Source organism: Alosa sapidissima, chromosome 12, assembly GCF_018492685.1.
Source record: "Alosa sapidissima isolate fAloSap1 chromosome 12, fAloSap1.pri, whole genome shotgun sequence".
Classification (NCBI taxonomy): Eukaryota; Metazoa; Chordata; class Actinopteri; order Clupeiformes; family Clupeidae; genus Alosa; species Alosa sapidissima.
This window is the reverse complement of record NC_055968.1, coordinates 21,418,826-21,433,069: the sequence shown is the minus strand read 5'-3', so window position 1 is coordinate 21,433,069 and position 14,244 is coordinate 21,418,826. Positions and strand designations below refer to the sequence as shown.

The 14,244-nt window shown below is 48.1% G+C and overlaps 1 protein-coding gene across 5 annotated transcripts in view; it reads right to left on the bottom strand.

Annotated features, from left to right (window-relative positions):
- Positions 1-14,244, bottom strand: part of nfic (nuclear factor I/C) — a 104,272-nt gene that overhangs the window by 11,702 nt on the left and 78,326 nt on the right. For 3 of the 5 annotated variants that reach the window (XM_042111920.1, XM_042111918.1, XM_042111917.1), the window contains exons 8-10: positions 12,455-12,672; positions 8,267-8,426; positions 5,157-5,239 (exon numbers count right to left, since the gene is read on the bottom strand). In XM_042111920.1, the coding sequence (XP_041967854.1) occupies positions 5,157-5,239; positions 8,267-8,426; positions 12,455-12,672 (461 nt within the window). The remainder of the gene's footprint in view (positions 1-5,156; positions 5,240-8,266; positions 8,427-12,454; positions 12,673-14,244) is intronic. The other 2 variants (XM_042111919.1, XM_042111921.1) reach the window with 2 other exon arrangements.

Genomic DNA, 14,244 nt, shown 5'->3' with positions numbered 1-14,244 from the left:
TAAAACATCAAATCAGTGCTGTAAGCAGCGTGTAAGACACAAAGATGGACAGAGCACTACGTTTTTTTTTCATGCTTTGCGGAGAATGGGAAAATAGAAAGGGGATCGCGCAACGTGATTTAAAATGCAACCCCCCCGACGCTGGGAGTTGGAAAAGGAGATGGGAGATGAAGTGCTGAGATCCAGGGAAAAGAAACCCAGGCCACATAAAAGGCCCCTGCGCTGTAATTCACTGGGCCGGCCTGGCTGGCTCCTCTAATTGGAGCTGCGCGCTGGAGCTTGCCAGTTAATACAGGGGGCAACGTCCGCCTGCCAAGAGTGCAAACTCGCAGGAGACTCCTGTGTGTGTGTGTGTGTATGTGTGAGAGAGAGAGAGTGAGTGTGTGCATGTGTGTGTGAGAGAGTGAGCGTGTGTCTGAGAGAAAGTGCATGTGTGTGTGTGTGTGTGTGTGTGTGTGAGACAGAATGAAGGAGTGCATGTGTGTGCATGTGTCTGGGTTTGTGTGTGTGTGAGACTATTTAGGTGAGGGGTGGTGATCAGTTATAGAACGAATACAAATGTGACCAGAGGTCAGGCTCCTCCACAGGTAATGGCTATCCCTGTCGCACCCCAGTGTTTAAACACTGAATGCACTGGGACTACTGGGACTGTCCTGCATGTCAATAATGACTGTATGAGAATACAGGGCCTCATTTGAAGATTAATGCACAGGATTTATTTTAATTTATACTGCAGACACTGTCTGCGTTTTGTGGGACCATATGGTTCTATGTGGAATTAAGGCAGATAGCTGGATAAAAGTTTGTCAAGATCAATTATATTATTCCCCTCTAGAGAACACTGAGGAACCTCTCTTCTTCCCCAGAGAGTGTAACTATAAACATATTAGCCCAGTGCCATCACGTCTCCTAGACGTCCAGGCTGTCTGCAGACCTCAGAGGGCTGCTCATAGTGGAATTATTGTAGGCTCTTTGTCAAAATATATTACACACACTATGTGGGGGGAAAAAGGCCCTGGAGTCTGCCACAGGAACAACTGAACTCATCAGTGTGCTGTCTCAGCTTTGGGGCTCGCCAGCATTCTTACTTTAAGTTTTTTTTCCACCCTAAATGACCACACGCCAGTTTGGTTTCTTGAACATGTATCCCCTCCTGTCTGTTCTGAACAGACATTAAAATGCAATGGTCTCCCCCTAGAGAAGTCAGTTGTGGCTGAATATATTTCCAGTTTATATTATGGAAATGTAATCGCCGTTTTTTAGTGGAGATCACATGGTGTGACCTTCCCCACCGCTTCAAGCCAGCCGTTTTGACATTTCTGTGGCAGTGATCGAGAGACGCTAGACTCGCAAACAAATAGCGGGATGAACCCGCCACTCACAGGAAGGTGACTCCAGCTCACGTATGACACCAGGACATGCCTCCTGCTCCTTGGCTTGTTGACGTGTGCTTGCCATGGACGAAATTGAAAAAATATAATGTCCGCAACACTGCTTTTGACTCCCCCCCACAAACACACACAAAATCGGGGGCAAATGCAGTTTCGTCATTGTAGTCCACAGAGGGTTCAGTGAAGGAACTGCCTTGCTGCCAAGTCAAAGCAGAGGAGAGAGTGGAGCAACAGAGCCAGCCTCCATGTCTTGTTGGGTAAACAAACACTGGACGAGAGAAACCTCCAGCTGACAGAGTTACAAGCTCACAGGGCATGAGATTGAGGAGGCATGAAGTGAGAAGTGGGAAGAAAGACTCACAGACTCAAAGTTTGGATGGGACACAGAGTTTGAAGACTCGACTGCTCTTCCCCTGACAAATACATGGAAAAACTTCCACTCTCAACCAAAGCCACCAGTGAGAAGTCCCAAACAAAACCCACTCAGCCTGCGGGCAACCAGTAGTTCACCTCTGAGTCATGGTAACAGAGTGAACCCTGGGATAATGGCTCTTTAGCACTGAAGCATAGTCGATTTCAGATTGTGGGATTGATGGAATTGTGTGAGGCAGTACGCAAGGGAAATAATCAGAAATCCTTTGACACCTCCTGGCCTCAAACCTAGCACGAAAAACACAACACCGCACAATATTTCAACATGCGTTTGCATGCAGTGGTTTCCTAAATAGCCTTTTCATTGCATGTTAATATGCACAAATCCAGAGGAACAAAATAACATTTTTGCCATGGGAAAGACACCCCATTGGGCCCGGTCAAGGCTAATAGGCAGTTAATGTCTTTTTTCTTTCTCTCTTTCTTGCAGAAATATTTTTGTTTCTTGTAAAAAACAACTTTAAGAGTTGAAGGTTGAGGAAATTGGACTTGGGTTGGGTGTACTCACAATCACAGGGGCGGGAGGGCGCGGTATTCTAATGAGTCCACACAACATTCCCCCTCCTCACAAAAAAAAATCCAAGGCAACCACAAGTCACTCCGACTGGTAATTGACACGAGGACCTTTGGTGAATAACATGCACTGGACCACAAACACAAACGGACCATGCAAATGGACTGTGCAGGCCAAAACCAGATGGCTATGATAATGTAGAAGAGGGAGTGAGAAATGGAGAAATGGATTTTGAGCATGGGAGAAACAGTGCTATACTGGAGAAGAGTGGGATCATAGCAGAGAGAGAGAGAGAGTTGCAGAAGAGAAAAATAAAAGAGAGCATGAGAGATAGAGGAAGAGAGAAACAGATCGAGAGAGAGAGGGGAGCAAAATTTCATACCAGACAGACACGAGCAATCAACCACCGCTTCCCTGCACGTTTCATTCCCCTCCAGCCAGGCTGGAGCAGGGCATGGATTAGTTTGGTCTGCTGCGACTTCCACTCCACCCCCCCCCCCCTGAAGTTCAAGTTCATCCTACAATTACATCATGTCTGGTTACCACTAGCAACCAGACAGCTCGGGACGTGACCATCCCAGATAGTTTCATATCCCCCCCCTTGGATCTCTAGTTCCTGCCAGCCCTGGGGCTGTGAGAATGACAGTGTGTGTGTGTGTGTGTGTGTGTGTGTGTGTGTGTGAGAGAGAGAGTGTGTGTGTGTGTGTGTGTTAGGGGTGGGGGTGGGTGGGGGTGGGTAGTACTTGCTGGAGTCCGCATGGACATGGAGTCTGCAGCTCCATTTAGTGGGACAAAGAGACTCTGCACCTCCCTTCACACCCACTTCACTGACTTACTGATTGGCTCTCGATATGCTTGGGGCAGCTATGTACTGTAATATACTAAAGCGCTCGATGTACAGTTTCTCTATTCTCCATTGAATTATTACGTTTTTAACAAGGGTTTTATGTTTCATATGAATTCTTTTCACACATACACACACACACACACACACACACACACACACACACACACACACACACACACACACACACACACACACACACACAGTCTACTGTTGTTGCTATCAATTCCATCTCCCAGCCAGGAGACACATCTACGCATGCGCTTACACACTTATCTTTCCTTGCTCAGCACTTCCTCTATTTTTTTTCTCCCCCCCATCACTCTCTCTTTCTTCCACTCTCCCCCTCTCTTTATCTCCCTCTCCTTCTCTCTCCCTCTCTCTCCACACACACACACACACACACACACATACGCTTCGCTGAGGTGCGCTGGCTCTTTTTTATGGAGCAGGGAGCACTGCAATGCAGCAGTGGGCTCCTAAAAGCCTCCGCGTGTCCCTGCAGTGGGATGGAGGACTCAGGGGCTCGGCGTCCTGGGACACTCCTTCCCATCCACCAGCACCTCTCTCTCTCTCTCCGATAGCCCAGCTGTAATGCACCACACCACACTCCCTATGCAATCAGCAAAAAAAAATTTGATAAAATGAGCAGTTTGAGTCTGAAACGCTTTCATAATGGAAGAAATGAAACCACTGCTGTGCACAGCATACAGACACTATTTCTTTTCATGTGTAATTTTATAATGAGTATTAAGCTATTAGTCAGCTCGGATGGCTTTGCAACACCCATGTTGTGATTGTTAGAGCTGCTATAGATATACCTGAGGCGTCTAATGATACCAGCCTATCTTTGACTTTGAATACTGGTTAGCCCTGTTTTATTTGGGAAAGGGCGAGGCATTGTTGTGCACGTTCCATCGAAGACATGGGAGTTTCAACTTGCCCCGGATCTATAATTGAAGCAAGTGTGATGCATACAACATTCATGGGAGAGACAGAGAGAGAGAGAGAGAGAGAGAGAGAGAGAGAGAGAGAGAGAGAGTAAGAGATACATAGAGAGAGAGACAGAGAGACTGACAGAGAGAAGGACAAAAGACAGAGAGAGAGAGAGAGAGAGAGAGGTGACAGAGTGTGGGAACGACTGGGGAGAGAGCCAGCGGATGACAGAGGAGAGCTCTCCGTGCTGGCCTCGTACACCATGCACAGATTACATGGGCCAAGTGAAAACAATAACAGTGCATGTCCAGACAGATGGAGAAGGGCAGGGAGAGAGGCTGCCTAGAGGGGGAGGTGGAGAGCACAACATAAAAACCTCTCATGCCTCTCATTTCAAAGACTCGCTTCTGCAGACTCAGCAGCATGTCAGTCTGAGTGAGTGAGTCGGCAGGGTCACCAAGACAGGAGCGAGAGAGAGAGAGTGCAGAAGATACATGCAGGGGAGGAAAGGGGTTGTTTGTGTCTGTGTGTGTGTATACTGTATGTGTGTGTGTGTGTAAGGTACCTAAGGTGTGTGTGTGTGTGTGTGTGTGTGTGTGTGTGTGTGTGTGTGTGTGTGTAAGGTACCTAAGGTGTATGTGTGTGGTGTGTGTGGTGTGTGGTGTGTGTGTGTGTGTGTGTGTGTGTGCGTGTCTGTGTGTGTGTGTGTGTAGGTGTGTGTGTAAGGTACCTAAGGTGTATGTGTGTGGTGTGTGTGGTGTGTGTGTGTGTGTGTGTGTGTGTGTGTGTGTGTTTGTGTGTGTGTGTGTGTGTGTGTGTGTGTGTGTGTGTGTGTAAGGGTGATAGACAATGTAAAGGGAATGTGAAGAGAGAGAGAGAGAGAGACAGAGAGAAAATATGAGGAGCAAATTTTCATTCTACACAGATATGATTAGCAGTGACCTACTACTTTTGTGAGAAAGGAGTATGTGTGTGTGTGTGTGTGTGTGTGTGTGTGAGTGTGTGTTTGTGAGTGTGTGTGTACACGTGTGAGTAGTACCTGTGCCTGATAGAGACCAGGGTCCCGAGGTCCGATGCCTACGAAGGAGCGGTTGGCAGGTGGCGTCCCTGGAGCAGAGTATGCTGAGAGGGGGGGGGGGGGGGGAGAGATAGAGTGAGAAAGAGGAGGAAAAATGAGAGAGTGTGAGTGAGAAAGAAAAAAAACATTTTGTTTTATTGTTCAAATGACAAATGTAAGGTCACCTAACTCCATGCAATTTCTGCAACACTATATATAGCATAGGGCTGTGAGGCGCTGCAGCTATACCCATTACCATATATAATTACAGAGTATTAAAGTTCCATCCATCTTTGTTACTGCCTATGTTACACTACACTTAAGGACCTTTAATGACATAATTACACTGCAGTGAGGGCAGAATGGCCCAGTTCCCTCTTGACATCACTTCCTGTGTGCGGTCAGCCACTGTGAGAGCAGCAGGAGGCTGATGGCGACCTAGATGATCATGTCATTTCTCTCTCCAAGTGTCAAGCGCTAGAGCATTGCATCGCTCTGCTCCACTCAGAACGAGCCACACAGCTGAGCACTGGCATCAAATCACCTGGAGGACTGTGTCTCCATTCATCACCCCCCCCCCCCCCCCCCCGCCTCCAACTCCCCTCTGTTATTCACAAGCTATTCACACACACACAAGACATTGCAACGTCATGTTGACTGAGACGAACAGCTCGGTGTATGTGGTTGGAAACTAAACGTCTTTTATTTTGACTCAGGGGTAGTTAAGAGGGGTGCTGTAATAGGATGTGCCAGCTAGCAAGAAGTCACTGTCGCTGTTTGCTCTTCCCTTCCTCAACCATCTGCTTCCAGTGCTTCCAGAGGGGAGTGCCGCTGTCTGGCAGAGTTAGGCTCTCACCGCAAACACACACGAGGGGAGAAGACGCCAGCCGATGCCAGAGAAGCAGGAGGAGGTTCTACTGACGGAGCGCCTCGTAATGTAAACAGGGGAGGGCTCATTAACGAACACGCATCTCAATCCTCTGTAAATGGAATTAGCTGGCAGAGCGTGAGTGTGTGTGTGTGTGTGTGGGGGGTAATTACGAGGGCAGATGTTTTTGTTTCCCTGAACATTGTCGCATAGGGAGGAGAGGGGAGGAGAGGAAGGGGGGTAGATGCGGGGGTGGTGGAGGGAGATCCCTGAATTTATCATTCATCTTCCACTTGACTGAGTGGACAGGCCCACTGTGAGAGTGGACGCATTTTACAGACTCATTCGCAGCTCATTCACGGTCTGTTACAGCATCTCCCGAGGCCTTGCACTAGAGAATGACTCAGTCAGGCGGCTCATGGCCTTGGAGCACTTCCAGAAGGGGAGGTCAGGAGAGATGCTGTGCGATACACTCATCCACAACCTTTGTTTATATCTACAACGCCCTTGACAACATAAGTGGTCACACCTAATTATAAGCAGCCTAAGGCAATATTAAAAAAAATATTATTATTATTGTATAGGATTATTCTGTTCTTAACCTTAAACCCAATCTCAAGTACCTCTGGGTACAGCATGCATAAACAGTACTCCCTATGATTCATGTGTATTAGTAGTGGCCATCACTATCAATATGAGTAATAGTAATTGTAGTAAAGAAGCAGTTGTAGTGTTATTCCTAGAGTTAATACTATTAATATGATGTACCTGAAGTTACTTCAAGCTTGGAACCACATCAGATGAGCCTTTGAATGGGATAACTGGTCCTACTCTTTAATGCAAAACATATGCTTCCCTTAGTTGTTTACTGCATGGTGATAAAACCTATGGTGCTACGCATATGGCCGACGGTATCTTTGAAGGAAACCACTGTAATGATTCTGTCAGCAATGTCAGTTTCCCACCAACCCATGCATTTAATATCCTAACATGCTCACTGAAACTGTGATGAGAGGACAGCGCTTTTTACAGAGTTCAAAGACGAGGATCCCACTTAAAATGCAGACAAACAGATGCAAATGACTGGTAATGCCCCTGGTCTGGATCCTGCCCCTATTTGCATACTGCAACAACAAGTGCATGCCACAACAAAAGACCTCTCTGCGGTCCTGCTTGGAAATCTGCCGGTAAAGCACAGCACGTTCACCCTTGACGATTAAGGGAACAAATTAACGATGGGACGCGACGTGACAGGGGACTGCATCGCAGTCGAGGATTTATTGTTATTTTTACAGCTTCTTAAGCTGTCGGCGAACATATTGAGCTGTCCTTGGTGTTTCTTAATTAAATTAGCGTGATTAATGGTGAAGGGACTTTGAGATGGTGTGAAATGCCAAGCACGGATGCATGCTTCGTCGTTCCGGTATGGACGGCGCAGAGCGCGTTCTCGGCGGAGGCGGAGACAATATCACCAGCGACGCTGCTGCCACCGCACCCACAGTCGTTTCCGTTGCTGCCCTTGAGGCACTCAATCATCAGGCCAACTCCTTTCAGCGAACATCAAACAGCTGGAGAGTCAATCTGGAACATTCCGCAGAAGATGCATGTGCGTGTGTGTGTGTGTGTGTGTGTGTGTTTGTGTCAAAGCGAAAGATAATAGACAGCCAATTTAGGAGTGATCAAGCAGTGATGGCCATGCCAAGCCACATACCCACCCACGTAGACTCCATCAAACACGCACAGATACACACACACACACACACACACACACACACAGACACACACACACACACAGACACACACACACACACACACACACACACACAGCCTAATTGATTCATGTAGAAAAGCACTCCTTTTTAAAAAGGCCGGTCCTCCCCTGCCTTCGTATAAATGCTAAACCCCTAAACTCCACTTTTGCACACCATTGTACAGCACCAGCCAAGCAGTTGGATTCGTTTGGGTAGCATTGGGCACCAGTGACCAGAGCACACACTGAGTTTGAGCCAACCATAAATCACCATTTCATGTCTAGTCTTTTGTCTCTAGTTTTGATTTATTTTGTTGGGTTTTCTGAGGTGCATTGTGGGTAAAAGTAAACTGCTGTTTGGGGGGGGGGGGGGGGGGGGCAAGGCCTAAGTGTCGTATTGAGGGGCTGGAGGAGGAGGAGGATGAGGAGGAGGAGGAGGAGGAGGTGGCCGCGGCAGGCGCGGGCCCCACTTACTGGGTGACGTGGGAGAACTGGCTCCTCCTTCTGCGGTGGTTGTGCCGGATTTGGAGTCGGGGGGCAACGTCAGACGGGGCATGCCGGGGGGCGGCGGGGGCGCCAGCATCTGGGACGAGATGTAGTGACTGGGCACCTTCCCTTGGCCACTGCCGTTCAGCTGGAAATGAGGGGAACAGAGCAGGGAAGGAGGAAAGGGAGGAGGAGGAAGAGGAGGAGGAGGAGGAGGAGGAGGAGGAGGGAGGGGGTGAGCTTCAGGAAGCTAGAAGAGCAGCACACCGCACACCGCATGTTTGCCCCATCACCACCGTCACCACGCTACTGTACATGCCCACACTGCCCTGGCAGCTCTGCCCTGCCCTGCCCTACCACCTGCTCCTGGCCCACCCTACCCGCCTCTGCTGCCCAACTCGGCCTGACCTCTCACTTACTCGCAAATGTCTGCCCTGTCTGTTAACATCTGACTAAGACATAGACAGAGAGAGAGAGAGAGACAGAGAGAGAGAGAGAGAGAGACGGAGAGAGGGAGAAAGATGGCTTTATGTACTATCTATTCTTGCTGCTCAGCTAAACTGCTAGGGCAAGGGACAGCCACTAGCACGGTATTGAAAGGTCACAAGGTCAAATCACAGGGAGAAAGGACATCCATTACACAAACCTTCACCATAAGCATTGTTAGGAGATTATCTGATGGTAGTCCATCACACATTCAGGATTATTGATAGAATATATTTTACATTCATTGTTGTTATATATATGACATATTAGTAATGTTCCAGCTCCACAGAAAAGCAACCACAGAATCACTGTGGACTTTATTAGACTGCAGTTTGCTGGGGATTATAAGCATCACATAAATATAAATTGAACATGTAAAAATGTCATGGATATTTGACAAAGACAATTTCTTTTCTCTCTCTTTTCCGATGTCTCCTATTACAACTCTCTCTCTCTCTCTGTCACCCTCTTTCATTCTCTCTCTCTCTGTTTGCCACTCTCTCTCTCTCTCTCGTTCTTTCTCTTTCTTCCACCCCCTCTCTGTCTCCCCTCTCAACTTTGGTGGGAATTTCCGGCATTCCTGCCATGCCTCTGCGGCCTGGTGGGATATGGTGTGGTACGGCGTGGCGTGGCGTGGCATGGGATGGCGTTGCAGGGAGGCTAGGGTTCCACACTCCACTAGCTGTCCTGCGGGACAATGGCTGCGGAGGGAGGGAGTGAGTGAGTCAGCTGCATTGTGGCCCCTGAGCCCAGCGCGCCCGCCCGCCCGCCCCGCGCGCCTGTCCTTTGTGAGGGGCCAGGCTGCCGTCGCACTGCAGCACAGGGGGAATTTCAATGACTCTGCAGAACACTGCCTGCCTGCCTGACTCGCGCCGCACCGCACTGCTCCCCACGTGGGTGCCTCTGTGTGTGTGTGTGTGTGTGTGTGTAGATATACTGCATGTGTGTGTGTAGATATACTGCATGTGTGTGTGTGTGTGTGTGCGTGTGTGCGTGTGTTTAGGAGCAGGTGTGTGTGTGTGTGTGTGTGCGTGTGTTTAGGAGCAGGTGTGTGTGTGTGGGTGTGTGCGTAGAAATGTATTTTTGTTGAGACTTTAATTATGTGTGTGTGTGTGAGGGTGCATGAGAGTGTGTCTGTGTGAAAGTGTGTGTGTATGAAAGGTTACTCTCTCTTTCTTTCTCTCTCTCTCCCTCTCTCCCCTCCTTGTGTTCCCTCTCTCTGTCTGCTGGCTGCTACTCTCCCCATCCCAGGGCCTGTCTCAGCACTGTTATGAGCCAGATATGGGGATCTCCTCTTCCTGCTCCTGCCTCCATTAAGCTCACTGCACAGCCCCCACCACTACCCCCCCCCCCCCCCCCCCCCCACCACCCTTGAAAAATACCCAACAGTGCTGAGTCACTGGCTCTGTTTAGCACAGTGCGTGTGGCTGGGCAGGGGGAGGTTCACCTGCAGCAACAGCAACAGCTCTCAGAGGTGTCAGGATACAACGGCCTGCGGCAGAAACTCGGCTCAAATGTGTCGAGGGAGGTTATTTTAGTTGTATGTCCTGGAGACTTTGACAACTTTGTTTAATATTTTATGGCCTAGAGACAACTTCGTGCTCTGGGTTTAACAATAACACAAACAACATTACATAGCACACAACAACAATGGAATTGTCCACATAAAAGGTCCTGGAGAATTTAACCCACAACAGTGTTGGCTAAACTTTGTAAGTCGTTTTGGTTAAAAGTGTCAGCTAAATGACTAAATGTAATGTGATGTAATGTAGACTGAAAATGAGCACGTTAGTAAAACTCGGGACATTTTCCCTGTCTATGCTAGTCTATGGAACAGAGTTATCCAGGCTATGGACCCTTTCAAGAGAGTTCCATTATCAGCATCATAGTTGGCCCCACAAGGCTTCCTTTTTAACATTCCATATGTTATCTTAATGCAGAGGAAGTAGATTGGGGCCCAAATAGAACGTTCAAGCATTGTTTTTGTTTTTATTGTTGAAAGGGTCAATATGCATGAACTACACACAGAGTACGTTGGGTGGTCAGAGGGAAGAGGAGCGGTATTGAATGTCCAGGAAACTTTGTTTATGCCACTCTGAAAACATCCACTACCATGACTACAAGTTGCAGCAGTCAAAACAGTCTGGTCTGAGTGCAGCAGACAAATGTGTTTTCTACAAAGAGGTGAAAAAAGTGTTAAAAAAAAAACACAGTTAAAGTCTAAATGGTTAAATCTATTCAAGCATCTAAAATGTTCAAATGTGCTTCCTCGCCATTTGAATTTCCAAATGTGCTACATTATCCACCCTCATGACTACCAGTGGCAGCAGACAGTGGTAAAAGAGGCTCTGGGGACATCTGGAGGGATCGAGACAGCTGCTGGTTGCCGAGGCGACTCTGAGCTGAGCTGCTGGCTTTACTGGGATCTATGCCACTGACATGACTCATGACGGATGACTGGGAGTTCTAGAGAGGGTTCAGAGGTATAACCGACCATGACTATGTGTGTATGTACGATGTGTTGTACAAATGTGTGTGCTGGAGAAAGTGTGAGTGAGTAAGAGAAAGTGTGTGTGCTGTATACTGTGTACACACACATATGTGTGTGTGTTGTGTGTGTGTGTGTGTGTGTGTGTGTGTGTGTATGAGTGTGTTGGGGGAAACCTGAGCTGGCAGGCTGGCATGTTCCTACACGACTGCGGGCGGCCGAATTGCTCTCAAGTTACAGAGGTCTACTCGGGATGGAACGCATGAGAGAGTTCAGATGGAGAGAGAGAGAGAGAAAGCAGGCAGAGATGACCGCATCACACACTCCCCCACATCAACGGTGGTCTGACTCCAACGGGGGTCAGAACACATACACACACACACACACACACACACACACATACTTACACGTACACACACACACACACACACACACACACACACACACACACACACACGCACAGAGACACACACACACACACACACACACACACACACACACACAGACACACACACCACTTCCATATGACGCAGAGGACACGGCCTGTGCGCTGGCATGGGCCATAACCATGCTTTCAGGCTAAAAATACGACAGGGGTTGACACATGTCCTCATCACTATGGGGGCTCCGGCCGGTGGGGTTTTTTCCAGGAGGCCGTCTCGCAGTATCTCACCCGGTCAGTATGCCGCCTGTGGCACTGCTGTTCCACTGCGGTCCGCTCCGCATCAGGGTGGGTTGGCCAGGACCTTCGCTTGGCACGTCATCTCCGAGCTCAATTTAATCATCCTGTGTGGGCCCTGAAATGATCCCTCTCTCCTTCTCTCTCTCTCTCTCTGTCTCTCTCTCTCTCTCTCTGTCTCTCCCTTTCACACCCTCCATTACCTGTGGCTGAGTGTGTGAGTTATGGCTGGCTCAGAAACCCGTTTCTCTGGTCACGCCATCAGTGTCATTAGAACCCTCAGAACCATCATCATCAACATCATCATAGTAACCAACGCTCGTCTCGGTTCACACTTACGGTAAAAGACACAAGAGGGCCACCCCCTTGCTGAGTCGGGAGGCAGAGTAAGAAGAAGAAGAGGAGGATGAGGAGGAGAAGAAGAAGGTTGAAGAGGAGGATGAGGAGTAGTAGTGGGAGCTCTAGTATAGTGGTAGTAGTAGTAGTAGTAGTAGTAACAGGAGGCGACGGCGGCGCTGCTTACCGGGCTGGGCTGTTGGTTGGATGGGTCACAGGCCAGGGAGACGAGGTCCTTGAGCGGGTCCTGTGAGCCCAGGTGTGGCGGGTAGCGGATGGCCGTGTGCGGGAAGTAGGAGGAGGCCGACTGGGGCAGCAGCGGCCCGGTGGGGAAGTGCAAAGACGAGGAGGGGTGCGGACTCCTGCTGATGCCTGGAGAAAGAAAGGGGTGGGGGAACAGACCGTCTGCTTCATCTCAGACCCACTGTCGCACACATACCGTCCATGCCCTGTCCTTAACATGAGCGCAGGCTGCAGGGTTCACAGTCGCTTTGTTTCTCACCAATAAAATATTTTAAAGCAAAAAATAAATAAAATAAAGACTTCCTCCATGACTTTTTTTCTAGCCTGGTATGAACACACATTCATAATCCCCTGATTTTGAGATCTGGGGGAAATTGGTGGGCAGATCCAGGCTTGACATTTCCATAACCTTTTCCTGACCACTTTGACTTTGATGGCTGTATTTCTGCACTTCCAGAAATGTGTTGGCCTTACAAGTGAACATTGACAAAACTTGACAGAGACATTACATTTTTGGAAAATGAGAAAGAGAATAACTCTACAATGTTTCCAAAACTAAATGGATACTGCATCATTTCTCAGACCTTTCCCAGATCGGGGAAGGATAATTTAATTTTACAAAAGTTTTCCTGGATTTCCTTAGCTGTGGGAACCCTGCAGTTGCACTCATACTCAATTTGATTGACTATTCATCTGATACAAAGAGGAAACAACATTTACATCAATTATGAGCCCTCACGATAACAGACATATACACTTCCATGTGCTTTCAGTCTTAGCTGGCTTGCTATGAGAGTTTGTAGATCAATGTTTCAGAGCTCTCTAGACCCCGATGAGCACCGAAATGTTGGTCTACTAAAAGAACATTATTGCTTAGGATGTATGAATGTGCAACAACATTTTTAGTTTGTTTGAAGTATTCAATTAGTCGTTCAGCTTCTCAGCTAGGCGTGTTTTCACCCTTTGAGTAAATGGTGTGCATCTCAGTATGTGTGGTTGACAGTAGCACCTACACACAGCACATGTCCTGTCACAGTGTTTGCCCTGTTTATTTGTTTGTTATTTGTGAAGCAGCAGTAAAACATCCCCAGTGTCTGCAGCACCTGGGAGCTCCACATCACTGTGGTGCATTAGCGGCGTGGCAGTTGCTAATGGCAGTTCTCTGTTAGCAAGCTAATGTGTTATATGTCGCTGGCATATGGCTGTGCACAGACAGTTGGTTCCGACAGCCTCTCTAATTGTTCACGTGTCATCCTGCAGACGGTGGAGGCTGCCAGCTCCCAGAATGCTCTTCATTATATTGTCTCTTAGCCACTAATGATTACATAACGTGTCAGAGAGGGGAAACCCACGGCACGGCAGGCTCTCAGTGCTATCAACTGCATGCACTGACAGACTGCTGCTCTTGGGAGAATTCACTAAATCTATTTGTCTCCACGCTTGCCAGAAAAATATACAGAATTTAGAAACACATTTTGAGCAATGCACTTGATTCAATGAAAATGTATTATACATGGACAAAATTCCAGTTCCATACAGTATATTGTGCAATAAATGTTACAATTAATTTGTAACAACAAGAGGACCCATGAGGACCCTGGCATATAGACTCATACGAAGACGTGGGTGCACATCAAAACGTTAGTCCTTTGCCATGTTGGCACCTTAAAAAATAAAAAAACTAAGGATTCAACATATGTGTTGCTCCGGTGAACTACGTCTCTCTGTATATAA